Raw genomic sequence first — 20,512 nt, 5'->3', positions numbered from 1 at the left:
TATACATACACATATATATATATATATATATATATTAAAAATATATATATATACAGTATATATATATATATATATATATATATATATATATATATATATATATATATATATACAGTATATATATAAACACGTATATATATATATATACTGTATATATATATATATATATACACACATACAGTATATACACATACTGTATTCACATATACAAAAAAAATATATATATATATATATATATATATATATATATATATATATATATATATATATATATATATATATATATATATATATATATATATATATATATATATACATTTTGCCAGATATTTTGATGTAAATGCTGTTTTTTATTCTCAGAATTCTGGACTTTTTGTTCTTGTTCTGGAGCAAGAAGCTGTTGTCGGGTAACTGAACATACTGAGGAAGAACATTCCTCTGCTCCACACATTTCCTAGATTGCTTGCTCTCACCCTGATTTGCCAGGCGCTGTCACATTTGACCAGCTTAAAGTTTTTTCCGAGGTTGTTGTTGGTGCAGAAGCACACTTTGAGGATTTTGACCGCCCCTTCGTCTCCAGTGAACTGCCCTTCAACACTGATGTCTGAGTCGCTCTGTCTTGGACTGGGCACCTTCCACGACAGGGTGTCGCCGGACATCACCTCGTACATTTTCACGGTTGGGTTGGCATCATCATACCCGCATCATCCTTTTCACAGGAAGAGAAGAGAAACACCATTATTTCCTATAAGTGCCTGAAGTCAGATTGGAAGGTTTAACTGGTAAATAGTAAAAACATCTGCAGAAGACAATAAAGGTATTGTCAACTTTAGAGAACACTGTGTTCTGTGACTTGCGCCACCATAGTAGTACAGTCACATTCCCACTGTGATCTTCTGCTATGTGGCTGCAATGATTCACAATGTTTGATTCTGAGATCCCCGGACCACATTCCCTCCAAACTTGTGAATTCAAGTGAGAGCCTGCATGATTCATACACCAAAACCGCGGTAGAGTACAAACTTGTACGACCTGCCGTGAGTCAACAAGGGGGAAAAAAAAGTATTTTCCTGAGACTCACAGGTGACTGACATTTCCACACGCTGAAAAAAATGATAGAGCTAGCCATATCTTCCTTCATAGAGATTCTTCATATTTGCTCCTGAAAAAAAAAGGTATATCTGCTATTTGCAAGTATTTAGCCACTAAAAGGCGCTCAAAAATATTATTTATTCATGTCCATGTAGCTTCAGAATTTTATAATTGAGATGGCCAAGCAATTTGGACCCTGAATGCCCCCTGCTAACATATTTGTGCAAAGCATAGATTATTTTTAGCATGCAAACATGATCTGGTGCTAATCTTCATGTTTTTTTAATTTCAGAGTGAATAAAAGCAGTTTCAATAAAGTCGGCTGCTTAAAAGGAACATAAATAAAACATTCAAGCTGAACGGCACACCCCCAACTGCTCGTGTCTAATACATTTATGTTTGAACCTATTGCTCAAATACACTGATGAAGTTTACAGTACATGACGTACCGACACATTAAGTCTGGGCTTCATGGTTCAGCCGCTACCAAGTAGTGACCAACTGATCTTGTGTCGGTGGATTTTCTAAATAAAGAGCCATCCAGGGGCCACCTTTGTCACGGACGGCCCGAGCACTCCTGTCACAAAATCCCAAAATCCTGGCTCTGTCAGTAAGGTGTTTATTTATTTCATCAGTTGCATCTTGCCCAAACACTTTATCGAATTTAAAAAGCAAAACTTAAAGTAGAAAACTCATTAGCAGCTTAATTGTGTAAGGGCAAAATGCTCAAATCTCCCCTAAACACAGGTAAGCAACAGTTAAAGGTAGAGTAAGCAGTTCTATGGGATTTCTTTTTTTGTCTGCATACAATATATATTCATGGTTAAAATATAATTTTTTTTTTCTTGGGAGCACTTGTTCTACTATCAAAAGACATGACCAGGTATTTCTTATTGATGCCTTCATGTAATCTTGATCTGAGTAACAGCGATGCGACGGCCAGGGTGGGCTGAGCAGCGTTAATGGCAAAAGGCTGAGATTCCTGAATGGCATATTAGTGCCACTAACTGTTGCATGAAATTGCATCTGCCTATAATCTCTGTTTTTCTAGGAGAAGGGACAGAGTAGTGACAGGACTGGGGCACTTCAGGGGGGATAATCAGACATTAGCTGGGGCCAGTGCCCCTGTGGCCCGGCCCCGTACAGCTACCAACCCCCTCTTCTGAATCAGTTATGTGTATGTATTACGTGCTTGCATAACATTGTTTCCATTAGACCTGTTACAGTACAGTGAATGATCACTGAAAGGAATGTGATCCAGATAATCAAAGACAACCGTCCTCCACAGCATCAGCCGATCAACTTACTTCCAGTAGAAGTGTTAGGAGTTTTACTTAAAGCGGACACGGCATGATTTTCTTTGCTTTTGGCATTCGTCATAAGTGTTGCAACAATGAAATCTTATGTTAATGTTGACTGAACTATATGAAGCGTTCTTAAATGGCTTTCGCGTGTTTTTCTAAGATGAAAAAAAGAGAAACGTTTTCAACTTCTTCGACCGATCGCAACTGATTTAGACAGCTGCCTTCGCTGCTCTCCGTGCCTCTTTTCCAGGGTATGTGGCCCTTTTGAAATTGTTTTTGGAGCTTTGCGCAATCCGCTTCGGAAGAACAGCAAGAGGAAAGTAATGTAAGGCTGGGTGGAGATAATGACGGGGAGGCAGGAGGACTCCGATATGGGTCCGTGATTGCATAGAAAACCTACACATCTAAATGTCTCGCTGAATGACGGGGTTTAAGACACAGGCAGCACCAAACCCAGAGCCAGGTGTTTCAGACAGCCAAAGCTGTCCTGCATGTTCTTTTGATTGTTTTTTTATGACAAGGCCCATGAAAAATGGGGACACAATCAAATCAGTTTTTTTTTATTCAGCAAGTAGTTAACCACGAATGTAATTGTTCTTAAATCATTTGCAGCCAGTTAATTCCCCTTATAGATTCATCTCCAAAGCACAAACTCAAGGCCTCCTTAGCAACTGTATCTGGGCTCTGCCCGTGACAGACCAGGCCTCTACCTCCACTTCCAAATCAATTTTTCGTTGAAAAACAAGTTCGCACAGCGATTTCCAGATTGTGGAGAGACCGGGAAATTAAATGACACTCCTTTTTTTTTATAAACTGTTTGTATTTGGAGTTGGAGCAGCACCTAGAAAAGTCCCCCGTGGTACTGAACGTCATTTTAAACGGGATGATCCACAAGAACCATGTTTCCTGCCTGAAACAATGTCCCAGATGTACATACGAGCTGTTCCAATACCATTATGTTCACATATATGTTTAAGCAATTTGACATCTGAAAAAACGATATCATACTTTCACACCCTATTTTCAACAGCAGTCATCGCTTATCTCCCAAAATGGCTAGTTCCTCATACAAAATGCATCCCAGCAACAGGGGCTTCTTCTCTGACCACCTGGTTTAAACAAACATGGGGATGGATGGCGCCTGGAAACAGGCTGTAAAAACCTTATCACACAGCTACGAGGTAACACACTCGCAACCGTCAACTTGTTAGAAAAGCTGCAAACCTGCACACACCTTCGATGAACCCTCACTGAGAGGGCAGCAAGCAGCTTGACAAATACATCTATAAACTACAGTCCCCCTGAGAGAAACCCTTCCCCAAACACTGAGTGCATATTGACTGTGTAAATAAGTCCTTAAAGTCGGTCTTTCTCACCTCACAGCACTGCTCATGAGGAAAGGGCCTTTCGGATATCATAACTGAAGCTCCACGCTGCTCGTCTGCTGCGAGAGTGCTGAGTTGTGTTAGTTTCTCTCAGGGCTGCTCTGCCGCTGTTTTGTTAGCCTGAGGTCACGAATTCCCGAGCAGGGCCACGTGTGTGTGTGTGTGTGTGTGTGTGTGGGTGTGGGTGTGTGTGTGGGGAGGAGGAGAGAAGGGGAACTGGAGGAGATGTGTGCAGGGCACGAGTGGCGTGTTGCACCATTACCTGGGTGTGGGGGAGGCAATGTTTTAAAAAAGAAAGAAAAAAAAAACATCCATGATTACAGGATTACATTTCCGGGATCCCACGGCAGAAACAATATTTTAACAACTTGTGCCTAAGTGAGAGGAAGACGAATGCCGTTGTGACATTGCCAGCTTTGTAAAGCAACAAGAGCAGAAAAGTGAGGAAAAAAAACAGAAAAGGTCTGAGATGAACAACATACAACTTTTTTTACCTTGTACTTGTTTATTTAACTAAAATTTGGCCAAAAAGGAGGGAAAACATTCTTTGTGCAACCCTGAGCACCTCCATGATAAGAGCTTGAAGATCCATCCTCAGCAGCAATAACTTGACAGTTGGTTCCTACATGACTATCAATCTCTCACGTTGTTGCGAAGTTTTGGTCCATTTGTCTTTACGTCAAGGTTCGTTTATGCACAACCCTCCTAAGATCTGGTGTCTGTATTTCAGTTGGGTTTAGGTCTGGACTTCCACAAGAACACCATGATGGCTTTATTTTTTACCCTTTTTAACGGTGTAGTCAGTAGTCAATAGTTTTGAATTTTTAATAGTTTTTATTTTGTTTTTCAGTTTGTTTGATTAATTCAGTTAACAGGATTATTTTTTCACTGTATATTCCTGTTTAAGTCTTAGTTTAATAACTCTGGCTGTATGACAGTTTTTTAAACTGCTGAACAAACAGCCTTGTATTTCACCGTCAGGTGCTGCGGCTGAGAATCAACCGCACATCATCACCCCTCCACTGCCGTGCTTGAAAGTGGGTACGCAGTGTTTCTGCTGAAATGCTGTGTTTGGTTCTTTCAGAACTTAAAGATAAACAATGTGTCATTGATCCACAAGACATAGTTCATAGATGACTGGATTGACCAGATTTATGTGGAGCAAGAACTGCTCTTCTAAGACCTTTGTTTATATCTTTCTCTACTGGCGTTGTGTTAACAGAACTAAATGCCCTAGACCAGAAACCTGCCAAAACACCTGCTTTTAGAACTCCTCCCACCTGCTGATGATCAGTTCACCACATGTTGGTAATCATCAGGACCATAGACATATATACGTAGATATATACGTAGGTGGTTTTGCCCGCTGCTGCGAAACGTCAACGTCGCCGCCATATTGGATGTGGCAAGACTGCGCTGTAAACTAATAGGCTACAAGTAAATGAACTTATTTTCATAAAGCGCCTTTCTACTAAGAAATTTATGTTTTACGTCTCATTTATTCATTCACACATGCACTAATATACTTGGGAAACAGTTAGGCACCAAATATAATATATTTAATTTTCTCAGATGGCAAAAATAAGAACTTTATTGATCCCACATAGGAGTAATTCATGTTATATCAGCTATAGAGAACAAGGTAGTGCCGAAAAACAATATATATCTCCCCTCACAAAAATAAGAAAAATAGAGAAACATTTTCTCATCAACAAAACAAATTAAAACATTTTCAAATAACAAAATAACATTTTTCAGACAATAAAAGAACTGAAAAAATTTGAAAAATGGTTAAAATATGTTATTTCGTTACTTGAAAAAATTCAAATATGTTTATGTAAAATATGCTTTGTTGATGAGAAAATATGTTTCTCTATTTTTCTTATTTTTGTGAAGAGGGATATATATTGTTTTTCGGCTACCTTGTTCTCTATAGCTGATAGAACATGAATTACACTTATGTGGGATCAATAAAGTTCTTATTTTTGCCATCTGAGAAAATTAAATATAATGTATTTGGTGCCTAACTGTTTCCCAAGTATATTAGTGCGTGTGTGAATGAATAAATGAGACGTAAAAAGTACATTTCTTTGTAGAAAGGCGCTTTATGAAAATAAGTCCATTTACTTGTATTAGTTTACAGTTTAGTCTTGCCACATCCAATATGGCGGCGGCGTTGACGTACGGCTCAGCGCTCGATGGGGCGTCTACGTTTTTATGTCTATGATCAGGACTTAACAGCCACTCACCCTTTTGAGTTATTTGGGGGTACTGAGTGATGCCAACACAATTTTATCATTTTTGAACAAATTTGTATTAAAATAAATAGCATGGGGAATAAAATGTGTTTGTTTTAAGCTGTATTTGCTTACAACTGAGACCTGCTATGATCAGAGGATACTTATTATACTTTCAAACAACACAAAAACAGGATTTAAAAAGGAGGTACCAACTTTTGCATATTTGAGAGAAAAATGACTCTCAACATTTCTAATTAGCTCCCTTAAAACTTTGTTCAATGTAGAGGTAAAAACACGACCCTCACTTTGATTCAGGAATAGTTGGTTTATGATTAACAAATTTATAATCAATAATGGATTTTTTAAAAAAGAGCTGACGTTGCTACCCTTCCTTGCAGCAGCATTGGGATGATTCAACTGACAAATTAGCTTATTAAGATATACCAATGTGTCACCACTCATTTCTTCACAGTTGCATCATGCACAGGAAGCATGCAAAAGAAAAGAAAACACTAGTAGTAATTCAAAATAGAAAACAGACTATTCCCATTACGATTCAACCGTTAAGTTGTTTCATCTGTTTTTTTTATTGCAGCTTTTCTTTTAAACAAAAGCAACATTTGCTAAGTACACAGCGCTCTTGCCTCCCACACACCGCCAAGCCGGCACTTTAGCTGTTATGGTAACAAAAGAGTCCCAAGGGAGATTTTCTTCCCCTTCTTTGTCTTTTTTTTTTCTTAGACCAAGGTGGAGTAAACTCACTCTTTTAACATTGTGCCACAAGGCAGGCCGCAGTAGGACACCGACTAGGAGTAATCATTACCCAGATATGTCCACAGATAACAGCTTCACGTGGATACGAAACTGCCCTCTTTGCATCGTGGTCCAACAGTAGGACAGCCGAGCGTCCGCTTGGTAAGATGCCGTACTGTGAACGACGGGGGTCGATGGCAAATACAAATGAGAAGGAAATTCCTCAGGGGCTTGTGGAGACGCAAGAACTTTAAACAAAGCTGCTCTTGAGGAGAGAGGAAGCTGCTGTGTGCAGAGGGAATGCACTCCAGCTGCGGTGAAGCGTGCTTTCTCAACATGAACAGCTGGGACCAGCCTGAAAAGGCTGTCAGGGCGTCGCGTAGCTCACCAAGTTAAGCGGGGCACGTAGGGAGGCTACAGTTGTTGAGCAGTTGGCCGGGGCGTGAGGGCCAGCTTGTGGCCTGTCGTCTGTGTGTCTTATGAAGACACAGTACATCAAGCAGAGTCATGAAATCAGACCTTTTTAACTTAAATTTTTATGTTTAAAACTGCCGATCCAAACAGTGTCTATATGTAAAATGTACATATAGGCCTATGTGCATACAATCATTTCGATAATTTAATCATTCAGCATTTGAAATATTGATCTGTATTTGCAAACTAGACGTGGAAAGTTTTTAATGTTTCATTGAAGGACAAAATGAGTAATTGATTGACATTTGTTTTTTTTGGTTTATTTATTCCTTACAGCTTATATAAATAAAAAACAAAGTACTCTGCAGATTTGGCGTACAAGGTCTGAGGTAAGTTCTAGTGCCACTGTGACGGAGATCGTCTGCAAAATTTTATTTTTTTTTACTGAGAAATGCTTGGCAGTGTGCGTTCATGTCACAATATGAAATAAAACATAGTGCACGCTTATCAGGATCCTTTTGCCATGTTTTAAAAACTGCCTCTGAATTTGCTTTTAAATTCCAAAATGTTGAGACGAGCACTAAAAAGATAAACAAACTAAATCCTGCCTTAAGTGGGGTAGAACTCCACCGCAGGCTCGGTCGGTCTTTGACGATAGTCATGTTTTCGTTACCGCTAGAATTGCGCAAAACCTTAATGTTTCAAAGAGGAACCTGTAATGGAAACATGCAGAGTTTCAAAAACGCTGTGTAATATCCAAATATTCAACAAAACAAATCAAAAAACCTTCTTATACTTTCACGAAGTGGTTTCTCGGCAGGTTGAGAGCCCAGTTTTGTACAAAAGTTTAATGAAACACTTTTCTCGCATTTGCACGCCTCCAACATCACTGGATGTGACGGAGTCGATGGACCTAAAGTCATCAACATCTGGTTTCCAGCTGTTTTTGGCCTCATTAATACGATGTAGTTGTGCTATAATGCCACTTAACGCTTTACTGCATTTACATGAGGGCTTTGCCTTTGAACGATCATTCGCCAGCTTTGTCTTCTGTTGACTATAACAACAGTAACAGCAGTAGCGGGAGGTGCAATAATATGTCCAAAAGTAAAGATGTTTCTGTCCATCCTCTTTAAGCCGAGGACACACCAACCCGACGTCGCCCGCTGTCGGCCGACTGCTGTGTCGCCTCGCGTCGCCTGTGTATGGCTGGGTCGGGCTCAAAAAGAAGCACTAGACACACCGCAAAGACGACACCCAACGGCAGCAGCGGTAGTCTGTATTCACTCAAAAAACTAGGGAAAACCGGAAGCTCTGGGAAGCCGTAAACAAAACAAATAGGCTTCATATTCACACCACATTTCCACACCACTCTCGCTACACAATGCGTAAGAATAAAGAATTGGCACTGGCGTTGTCAGCCCTCGGCTTTCAGCTTGTGGAAGAAGAAAAGAGGAAGTGGAGGCGAAAAATAAGAAGAAACCGCACTACATGGGTGAAATCATGGATACAACAGCGACAGGCTCAAGGAGCTTACCCGAACCTGTGTCGAGAGCTGGAGATGAATGAAACCTACGATTTCATAGATTTCGCTGTTTCCAGTTCTGAACAGTCAATCACAGAGTGAGCTGTTTGACCGACGGCCGACGCCGATTCGACATGTCGAATCGGCTGAAAAGCTGCCGACGGGCGGCCGACCTGTGGCGACGTGCGGGACACACCGGGGAAACTAGGCCGGCAGACGCACACCGACGCTCATCGACGGCCCGACGGCCGACAGTCGGCTTGGTGTGGGCCTTTAAAGTCAAGATCTTCTTCTTAGTTTTACAAAGAAGTCTCGCATTTATGATCATAAAAAAGAAAAACACAATCAATGGAAACACCCGTTTCCCTGCAGCGGTACCTCATCACAATTTCAGAACTGACGCTTTTATTTTGTGAAAAAGTTTTTTCAAGTTCTAGAATTTATAATTCTAAATTCTAGAATGTATAATTCATTACATCACTTTATTTCTAATTAATGTACCAAAGAAAATCAACAGCAACAGCAACAGCAAGGCGGTATAACCGAGGTGTAACAGCGGTGTAACAGCGGTGTAACAGCGGTGTAACAGCGGTGTGACAGCGGTGTAACAGCGGTGTAACAGCAGTGTAACAGCGGTATAACCGAGGTAACAGCAGTGTAACAGCAGTGTAACAGCAGTGTAACGGCAGTGTAACCGAGGTGTAACAGCGGTATAACCGAGGTGTAACAGCGGTGTAACAGCGGTGTAACAGCGGTGTAACAGCGGTGTAACTGCGGTGTAACCAATGTGTAACTGCGGTGTAACGGCGGTATAACCGAGGTGTTACAGCGGTATAACAGCGGTGTAATGGCGGTATAACCAAGGTGTAACATGGGTGTAACGACGGTATAACCAAGGTGTAACAGCGGTGTAACCAATGTGTAACTGCGGTGTAAAAGTGGTATAACCTAGGTGTAACAGCGGTATAACAGCGGTGTAATGGCGGTATAACCAAGGTGTAACAGTGGTGTAACGGCGGTATAACCGAGGTGTTACAGTGGTGTAACGGCGGTATAACCAAGGTGTTACAGTGGTGTTACAGTGGTGTAACGGCGGTGTAACCAACGTGTAACTGCGGTGTAACTGCTGTGTAACGGCGGTATAACCGAGGTGTTACAGTGATGTAACAGCGGTATAACCGAGGTATAACAGTGGTATAACAACGGTGTAATGGTGGTATAACCAGGGTGTAACAGCAGTGTAACAGCAGTGTAACAGCGGTGTAACCAACGTGTAACTGCGTGTGTAAGAGCAGTATAACCGAGGTGTAACAGCGGTGTAACGGCGGTATAACCGAGGTGTTACAGTGGTGTAACGGCGGTATAACCGAGGTGTTACAGTGGTGTTATAGTGGTGTAACGGCGGTGTAACCAAGGTGTAACAGTGGTGTAACAGCGGTATAACTGAGGTGTTACAGTGGTGTAATGGTGGTATAACCGAGGTGTAACAGGGGTGTAACAGCAGTATTACCAAGGTGTAACAGCTGTATAAAAGAGCTGTAACAATGGTGTAACGGCAGTATAACCAAGGTGTAACAGCGGTATAACCGAGGTGTAACAGCGGTATAACCGAGGTGTAACAGCGGTATAACCGAGGTGTAACAGTGGTTTAACAGCAGTTTAACAGCGGCGGTGTAGCCAATGTGTTACAATGGCGTAACGGCAGTATAACCGAGGTGTAACAGGGGGCTATCAGACGCTAGATCAGTGCCGTGTAAATTGGCCTTGCGGAGAGATGGAACTCGAGCACCATGAGGGCTTTAAACTCAGCGCACAGGGATGGTGAGACAGCCCAGTGGGGCATCTGACAGCACCACTCAAGACTTTAGTCTCAACACCTAGTCAAGTGACAACCATCGGGCCATATTATGAGCTTTCTAATTTAACTTGGGGCACTAGTAGTTGAACCCTGTTACCATGCATAGCGACCTGTAGGTGTCCCTCTCGCTGCTGGTGTTAAACTGTACCCAATACTACTATTGGTGTCCCACAGGGAACTCCAAGTAGAAACATTATTTTCCTTTTATTCATCGCTGAATTTCATTCAGCTCCAACTGACTCAAGCAGCCAGTGATCAAAGACGTTAAAGACTTGGTGCCCACTGTGGACCCCTAACAAGAGGAAAGCAATCACCATCATTTTTCCACCCCCAGTTATCCTGCTGCTGCCTCCACCTGCCTGCGGTCCCCACCCCCGGTCATCCCGCTGCTGCTTCCACATGTCTGCTGTGCTGCTGACGTCCCCGACTCCCCCAGTCTGGCTTTCGGCAGGAGGGTCCCGCCTTATGAGGCAGGTCCTGCTCAAGGTTTCTTCCCTCCTAAAAGGGAGTTTTTCCTTGCCACTGTTTGGCTTAAGGTTTTTCTCCCACTATGGGAGTTTTTACCTGCCATTGTTTATGTAATAATTGCTCGGGGTTTATGTTTATGTTTATGTTCATGTTCTGGGTCTCTGGAAAGCGTCTAGAGATAACATCTGTTGTATTAGACGCTATATAAATAAAATTGAATTGAATTGAAAAAAATCATGCTTTGTGAACGTTGAAGAGGGAATATTGCACTTTTATGGGATCACAGTGAATGCACACCTGGAGAGTGGAAGTAGGCTGAATAAAGACTCTCCAGTGTGTTTTTATACAGTTATCTCTGTGTAAAAGTGGCTCATCTCTGCTCTATTTCCTCTTCACTAAACTGCAAAGTGGTGCAATGAGACACAAAATCTGTCAAGACACGCACCCCTGAGAGAACAAGTATCCATTCCATCCAGACGTGTCTTCAGATGCCATTTGTGGTTACTGACAGTACCTAGAAATGACAGTTGATTATTTTTATACTTTCTCATTTAATGCCATCTCTTATTTTTAAACGGTAATTGAATTTAACTTCAAGTTTGAGAGGAAATGTACTGCTTTACATAAAAAAAAGAATATGTAGGGTACTGCTTTCACATGACTGAAATAGAAAAAAAATGTGAAAGAACTTTGAGGTAAATTTATGCTAATAATAATATAACTGCAGTTGATAATAAGTAACTGCTTATTCTGTTTGAAGACAAGGAGGCCTGCAGGCAGGTCTGATCTCTGAACAGAGTTGTGCTTGGGGTCTGCTTATTGCAGCGTCCTGACCCTAGGCGCTGGAATGTGGCGGCTGCCTCCTCACCTGCACAGACATGCTTTGATAACGAACAAAGTTCTCTCTGGGAGAAAACACTACTTAGTATCTAACCTTGAGCCACAACAGACAACTGCTTTTCTTCAAAGTATAAACACAGCAACTTCTGACACGATGCCCTTGAAACAATGAACATGAAATACAAAATAAAATACATCTTTATCAACGTGTATATTTAAGATAGTGGAAAGTAGTAAGCAGGATGTGATAAAGGTGCATAAATGAGCCAATTACAAATGCTTATAAACTGGTTGTAAACACTTCAAGACACCTCAGTGGAAGTTATGTGAGCTGACATAAAAAGTAAATATCAGTTAATCTCAGGTCTTACCTTGTCCTGATTCAAGTCCTCCGAGAACGAAAAGTTGACGGATCGCCTAAAATTCCCCGTGGGTGTCTCGGCCTTCAGGTAAACCTGAGTTATGGCTCTGCGTTAAATCGACGCATTACCTACGCCGTAGGGTTTGGCGTACCCTACGCCGTAGTTCTGCGTTGGTGTAACGCGGAACCATAAATCAGACTGTAGTCTCTCCGTCCGTCAGGGGAGCGGAAGGTGGCAGGTGGCCACGCCCTCACCTCAGCAGGATCAGCTGGAGACACTTCCTCGTTCAGGAATCTCACGAACAATCCTGCATATTTTCATATTCTTGTACAGTTTGAACTACTGATCTATAAATATGTGCATATATATATTTATAGATCAGTATTGATGTTTTTTTTGCAAGTTACCGATAATCACTTCTTCACTGAATTTTTTAAAGGGGGTTCTCAGTTGTAATTGCAGAATATGAACGGCAGGGGGCGATGTAGGTCTTTAATAAAACATGACTTTGGCGCTGACTTTATTGACCAACTTCTTTAATTGTTTAATTAATTGAGTTGAGTTGAAAAACAGGAGAAAAAGGTATCATAATTTATTTAAATTATATCTTGAATTAGAGGAGCCCTTTTTTCACAGCTGTAGATGTTACATATGGTCAAATAAAAAACATTGCGGAAAAATCAAAGTACAAGGTTACTAACACATGCATGATTGAATAAAAAACACATTAATGAATCAGAGCTAGCAATAAAGTCAAATAAATGCTCATCGTGTTATACAAGCAATATATATATATATATATATATATATATATATATATATATATATATATATATATATATATATATATATATATATATATATGAAAAGCATGAAGGAAAAATAGTATCAAATAGCATCGAAATCTGAGCCTGAAGCTTCTGTGGGCATGTTGTGACAAGGAAAAAGTATCATTGCCTGGAAAAAATCCAGCTCAAGGGAAAGTGTTTTAGCCTGAAAACAGCCAAGACTGGAGGAAGTAAAGAGAGTTAAAGCAAACTAGGAATAACTTGTATCCTGCAGTGATTGGCATGTCCACAGATGTCTATTCTTATTAGAAGCCGCTTCAAAGTTTTAATTAAAACACAGCTGTGACTGTGTCTACTAAACATCAACAGAAAAAAGCTTTTGCTTTATTTAAACCTTCCTGACAGAATGATGTCACTCTATGTGGCTACACCACCTCCGACCACACGGGGGAAGCAAATCACAAGAGTGCTCATGTGTCAGCTGCTCCCACAAGACACAAAAGTGCACCTCCAGTGGGACAAAGTGGTATTACAAGATATACCGCAGAGTGCGTGATTTTTTATCAACATAGCAGATATATAGGGACATTGCTGTTTATAGTGGATTTAAGAGTTTAATGGTGGATTTTTAACAAGCCAGCCAGCACCGCACTGTACGACAAAGTCCGGTCATCAGAAAATGGAAAAAAGTCAGCAGAAAGCAGAGAGAAAGGTGGTATAAAGGTATATAAGAATAAAGGTATGTATTAGCTACTTCAATCAAGAAGCTTCCGTTGCAATTTGGCAGCCTTTCATGACATTTGTTAACAATATGGAATCGAGGAATGTAACCCCATAATATGTAGCATTATTTATCTCATTTTGTATCTGTATACTTTTGCACTGTCTAATTGTCTCTCCTCTCAGGAAACACTTATTCTTGAGAGGTTTAGGTCTGGTGGGCTGGGGTGGGTAGTGGGTTTCGTGTTCTACTTGTTTTGTCTTTTTTTTGTGTGATATGCAAAACCTTTAATAAAAAGACTTTGATTAAAAAAGAAAAAAGAAGCTTCCGTTGCTTTTTATGTTAGCATTAGCTGCCAATGTCATCATCAGCTGTGACTTATCGAACATGTGAATAGTCCAGCAAGGTTATAAAATAATCTTCTGATAGTTTGTCATTCCAGTCAACTATTCAGTTAGTTATGTTTTTGTGAATTCGACACGTCAAATTTTGATCCAGATATAGCAACATGACAGTCTTACAGGGGATCCAACATTTCTAACAGATACAAACAAGACTGATTGTAAATACCATGAAAAGGCATATCATGAAGGGTGTGAACTACAAAACAAGTTACAAGTGTGCTAATCCTAAAACTAATTATTGATAAGTTCTGTTTAGAAAGAAAGCTTAGGAGAAAAGAGAAAAACAGGGCCTGTGTATTAAATAAACCAAACTGAAATACCTCAAAGGCAACTCAGATCTGTGCAGCTTCTTGAAACTTGAATGTGCGTTCCTAATGTTGAGTTGGAAAAAAAAAACAATGTCAGAAGGATTAAAATAACGTTGATAGATATTATTAGCTCTTGTACTGCCATAACATACGTGATACTTTCCCGTACACACTTCAAAATCCCCCGGGAGGAGCGCAAAAGACATTCCACATGCCAAAAGGCCACCTGCGCATCCTGCGTTTATATTTCTAAGTGCTGGCACGACGCCACGCAGGGAGGCAGCGCCCAGCGAGGGGACAAACCAAGGAGGAGGGAAACGTGTTGGTGATGGTTTCAGAGTTTTGGGACAGGAAGGTTCTTTAAGAGTCAATGTTAATTATCACATCGAGCCTGTTTTAATGCCAAACTACTGTAGCTACCAATGTGGCCTTGATTGCTACTGTCTGCATGCATGCATGCAAATCCGAGCTCGGCGAGCACCTGTTGCAGATTCTTGCCCTTGACACCGCTCCAGTCCGCTGGATGAAAGGGTGTGGTTCGGACTTGTTTTGCCCCAGACTTGAACTCTCTCACACTCACAGCTGTCGTTGTTCCACACGGTTATTTCAAACCCTCTGGCTCAGAAAAGCACCTAGAGCGAGGGAGCAGGGTCAAGTGCAGAGAAGAGTCCAGTCAACAAATCTGTGTCATTTCACTGCTTGCCAGTGAAAAGACGCTTATTATTGACACAGTTCTGTTATTGTTTCCAGGTTTGTGAGTGCTTCTGTGCAATCATTGCTGTCCACGGTGCCAACTAGTGCAACAAGAAATACAACAACTTTGGCAGGTGTCTGTATGTCTGAAGGTTTGCCAGCAGTCACATAGTTATAATGAGGTAATGTCACAAAATATATTCACAACACTGCTCAGGTGAGCAGTTGAGACCAACATAAAGTTTGTATTTGAGTGTGGCCTGACTTAAGTTTACTGAGCAAAGCGTTGCTTCAGCGTTGTTACACTGCTTACCTCAACCTAACCTTTTTTATTGTAATTTAAAACTCTATATGTGTCTGAAGCCTTAATAAAGACATTTGCTTGCAAACCTCGTTTTAACGGTTACCCAGTTAATGAGCGTTTCAATCAGATTTTTTTTTTAACATCTTCCCAGGAAACTTACTTTCTTTCTCATTTATCTCAGGTTAAGAAAGTCTAAATACTCAATTAACAAGTTTTATGCATTTCACTTAGGAACCATTGCTACCAGAGGTGTCACGTAACAAAGTACAAATACTTCGTTACCTTACTTAAGTAGAAATTTTGGTTATCTATACTTCACTGGAGTAATAATTTTTCAGACGACTTTTTACTTTTACTCCTTACATTTTCACGCAATTATCTGTACTTTTTACTCCTTACATTTTAAAAACAGCCTTGTTACTCTATTTCATTTCGGCCTTTAAAAAAAACTATCCAGTTAAATTGCTCCATCCGGATAGAGTGAATTTGGTTGTGGTTGTTTCAGATGTTCTTGTCCAGTTTTGTTCTTACATCCGTTCCCTCAGATTCCTGCAACTAAACTTGGATGTACATTCCAATAAAGGTTAGGTTAAATGATAACATGCCTCTGAAGTTTGACTTTTTGCACCATTACAATACTTATAGGCAACTAGTCATCATATCTTCTGCTCTCTCTGAAACACATGTTAATGCTCAATAGTACACATATATGGTTCTTTAATATATTTGCATTATACTAAGATGCATTCATTTTCAATGGATTTTGTCCTTAATGGCTTTTTTCCCCCTTACATTACTTTTACTTTTGTACTTTAAGTAGTTTTGAAACCAGTACTTTTATACTTTTACTTGAGTAAAAAACTTGAGTTGATACTTCAACTTCTATAGGAGTATTTTTAAACTCTAGTATCTATACTTCTACCTGAGCAGAGGTGGGTAGTAACGAGTTACATTTACTCCGTTACATTTACTTAAGTAAGTTTTGGGAAATTTTGTACTTTTAGGAGTAGTTTTGAATCACTATACGTTTTACTTTTACTTGAGTAGATTTGTGAAGGAGAAACTGTTACTCTTACTCCGCTACATTAGGCTACGTTGAGCTCGTTACTTTTCTTTTATCCCTTTTATCCGCGTACGCGTCAATCTCATGACATCACTGGGTGATTCTTTGGGAAAAATGTTTGTTTTTGCATGTTTTGTCACATTTACACAGACTCAAACACACACAGAGTTTCTATGAGTTCATGTTTCTTCTAGTTCTGGCTGGTTAAAAAAGAAAAGTACAAAGGCTTGAAATTTTGTGCTACTTGTGCTTAATTTTTTTTAATTCTGTTATTATTTTATTTATTTTATTATTTATTAAAGTAGTTGAATTTACTTTAAGATTATTTTAATTTAAGCTATTTTTTATTTGAATTAATTTACATTTATTTTATTATTTTATTAATTTTAATTTGCCTTAAGATGATTATTTTGTACTTTTGTCTATTTGAATGGTTGTGTTAAAAAATGTAATCAGACTTTACTCAACAGTTACTCAGTACTTGAGTAGTTTTTTCACCAAGTACGTTTTTATTTTTACTCAAGTAATTATTTGGATGACTACTTTTTACTTCTACTTGAGTCATATTATTCTGAAGTAACAGTACTTTTTACTTGAGTACAATTTTTGGCTACTCTACCCACCTCTGTACCTGAGTAATGAATGTGAATACTTTTGACACCTCTGATTGCTACTATTCTCATGCTAAAAATCTTGGTAACACTCCTTTCCCTCATCTTAACTCATCTGAAACCAACACAAAAGCAACAATAGCTTGAAATGGCAGGTTGATGTTGCTCACCTGCAGCATCATGCTGTGAGTTAAACTGTTATCTCTAAATTAACACATCAGTAGGATCTAAAATAAGACCCCCAAAACAGACGGTCTGCCTTTTGATATATTGTTACAGTAATTATGTACAACAATTAGATCCCTAACACGTTTGGTTGTTTTGCTTTGTGGAGGAATGAATGACAAGACACTTTAACTGATATCCTGACGCTTGTTTGAAGTTATTTTTTTCAAGAATTTTTAAGTTTTCAGAGCATAAGTACAACGAAATTTGAGTGTAGAAGAATAAATATAGATAGAAATACTCTTAAAAGAAAAAAAGAATTCAAACAAAGTACTATATACAACAATACTATATACACAACTGTAATACAGCTTCTGTTTCCTAAACATTTAATAATTTGAGGAAGGATGTGTAATGTGGCGTGAATGTGATATATTTTATCCAGTGAGTCGTCTGTCATCCCTTAACAAATAACAATAGGTATCAAAGTTGCCACGGAGCGTTTCAGAAACAGTTCATCCACCCTGCTTTGTTAAAAAATACATATGTTGAGTCTGTTTATGCTCGACTATGGCTAGGCCACTTTAATTCACACATTTGAGTTGGCAGGAAGCAGACTAGAGGATGTGATAAACGTTAGAAATAAAAACACCATGAACAGACTCAAGTTTCATACATCAACATTACGATAAACCATGGAGGCTGTGGGTAAACAATTCGGTGGGTTTTGGAAGATATTTGAACCACATATGAGGAAATGTATAGTTTAAAAGTTGAAAAGCTCATTTAAAAAGACACCGCTCATCATTTTTACTAATATAATTCTAGAAAGAACAAGACGTGGAGGGATAAACTTATTTATATAACAGATTATAGGTCTGCTTGTTTAATTAACAGATTTTTGTCACTCGATGTAAACATTTTCAGGTAAAATAACAAATCCGGCTGAACAGGTCGCTCTCACAAGCGCTCCACTTCTTAAACACTCCCCGGGGGACCAAAGTTGCACTGAAGACAGACCGAAACCAGAGCAAAACTGGACCCAGGAACTTCCGCTCCAGGTTGTACCCAGGGGTTAAAGAGACCCCTTTTCTCTTTCCTCCAGTGTACTGCATCAAATGCTTGTCCTGTCTTCTAAATCATTATTATATCAGGCTTGGTGACGTCAGTTTCGCCGGGACTTTCCCTCTTTTGTGCCTCGGAGGATGATCTCAGCCATAAGAGTCACCGTGGTTGAAAAGGCTGTAGGGCGTCTTTCTGACAAGTGCCTTGTCACATGCTCAGTGTCGGGAGTACGCACCTGTCTCATAGGCCCCGTTTACACGGAGCGAAAACTGAGGCGTTTGCATGCGTTTTGGCTGTTCGTTTACACGAAAACGGAGCTCAAAGTCACCAAAAACGATCATTTTTGAAAACTCCGGCCAAAGTGGAGATTTTCAAAAACTCCGTTTTCACGTTTGCGTCTAAACAGAGGAAAACTGAGATTTAGGCTTCAGAACGTCACATTATACAACAGAAACGTCACCAGCGTCATGTGTGCGACCTGTGTTTACAATTTGTTTGGCCACCGTCAATATTTTCTTGTATTTTACCTGTTTTATATTCTAAAGTCACACTTAAAAGTAACTCCACTTCTCTGTCACTCCAAACGAAAGACTCTCGTTCCGTCTTGGAAGTAAAACCTGAATTATGGTCCCGCGTTAAATCGACGCAGAGCCTACGGCGTAGGGTACGCGGCGATGCGCGCCGTACGGTGTGCGTCGCCGCGTAGCCTACGCCGTAGGCTCTGCGTTGGTGTAACGCGGAACCATAAATCAGCCTTAACTGGAAGTTACATGTGTCATTTGTTGATGTTATTTCCAGGATTCTGATTGGCTGGCATGACGTTAACAGCGTATTTATGCGGATCCGTGTAAGCGAAGAGATTTTGAAAACGATCTCGTGTAAACGATAGAATTTTTCAAAACGTAGACGGGGAAATATCCGTTTGTGTAAATACCCGGCTATGTGTAAACGGGGCCATAGAGTAACCCTTCTGACCACATGGGGAGCAGATGAAATTGACAAATTAACTTTCTATCACAAGAAAGTTAATTTGTCAACCGCCTGTTGCACCTCTAGCAGGACAAAGTGTTATTACAAGATGTGCCGGACCCCCATTCAGTCATTGATACTGGTGGTAAACCTAATGTACCTGGTAAAATGGTGACTGTATGTACCAGGCAAACCTAAGAAAGTGGCCGGTGAGAGTATATGTGTCCATGTGGTTAGAGGTGATGTTGCTACATAGCATGGCTTTAACTAAAATTATAACTTGATCATTTCTGGTAAAGATAAAATATTTTGAAGAATTCATGATCATTTCATAGTATTCTTTTGTCTACGGTAAGCTATGTGGGTGTTATTTATGTTATTTTGTTCCTTGTCAGTTGAAAATTAATTGTCACAGTTTTGTTATTTAGTTCCAGTTTCATTTTGAAACCCCGTGTCTGTTTTTCAGTTACGTCTTGACTTCCATTGTTCCCATCTGCCCTGATCATCTGCACCTGCGTCTCGTCAACCTTTCTGTGTATATCTGGTCTTGTCTTTCCCTTTCCTTTCTCCCGCTGGTACCTTTTCTGTACGTCCTGCCTCCCGGTCTTCTGCATCTGGGTCCAACTCTATCACATCGTGACAGAACGGACCTGTGACATGAATAGCCCAAATGATCTGATTCCTGAAATATTATTTGTTTGGAAAGCAATAATCAGTTTTAAGGCATGGGGCAGTGGGAGTTTTGGATACATTTTGATGTGTCTCCATCAGCAGGAATGGCCCTGCAAAAGAGGCTTTCAGGAACCTTTATGGGACATCCCTGTAGTTGGACGGGTGCTCAGGCTGTCCAACAGGAGCCTCCTGTTGGGGGTCTCTGCTAATCAGGATTTCTAAATTACATTCAGCACTCTCACTAGGGTTGCCACCCGTCCTGTAAAATACGGAATTGTCCTTTATTTGAGAAAAAAATGTTGCGTCCCGTATTGAACTAATACGGGACGCGATTTGTACCGTGTTTTCATTAACTTTTACACCATATTCTAGTTGAATTATTGAAATAAATTAACCTTTACACCAAATACTAGTTGAATTATTGAAATAAGTAACTTTTACACCATATTCTAGTTGAATTATTGAAATAAATTTACTTTTACACCATATTCTGGTTGAATTATTGAAA

General features: G+C 39.9%; 1 protein-coding gene across 2 annotated transcripts in view; it reads right to left on the bottom strand.

Moving 5' to 3' along the window:
• The window catches only part of ptk2bb (protein tyrosine kinase 2 beta, b), a 30,638-nt gene extending 18,294 nt beyond the window's left edge, over nucleotides 1-12,344 (bottom strand). Inside the window, exons 1-2 of one of the 2 annotated variants that reach the window (XM_061707263.1) lie at nucleotides 12,251-12,344; nucleotides 474-709 (exon numbers count right to left, since the gene is read on the bottom strand). In XM_061707263.1, coding sequence (XP_061563247.1) covers nucleotides 474-671 — 198 coding nt within the window. In that variant the 5' untranslated portion in view covers nucleotides 672-709; nucleotides 12,251-12,344. Of the gene's footprint in view, nucleotides 1-473; nucleotides 710-3,772; nucleotides 3,898-12,250 lie in introns of those variants that run through there. The other variant, XM_061707261.1, reaches the window with a different exon arrangement.
• Between the last annotated feature and the right edge of the window lie 8,168 nt (nucleotides 12,345-20,512).

This window comes from Cololabis saira, chromosome 18 (assembly GCF_033807715.1).
Source record: "Cololabis saira isolate AMF1-May2022 chromosome 18, fColSai1.1, whole genome shotgun sequence".
NCBI lineage: Eukaryota > Metazoa > Chordata > Actinopteri > Beloniformes > Belonidae > Cololabis > Cololabis saira.
Note: the sequence above shows the minus strand (reverse complement) of the source record. Positions and strands in the feature narration are given on the sequence as shown.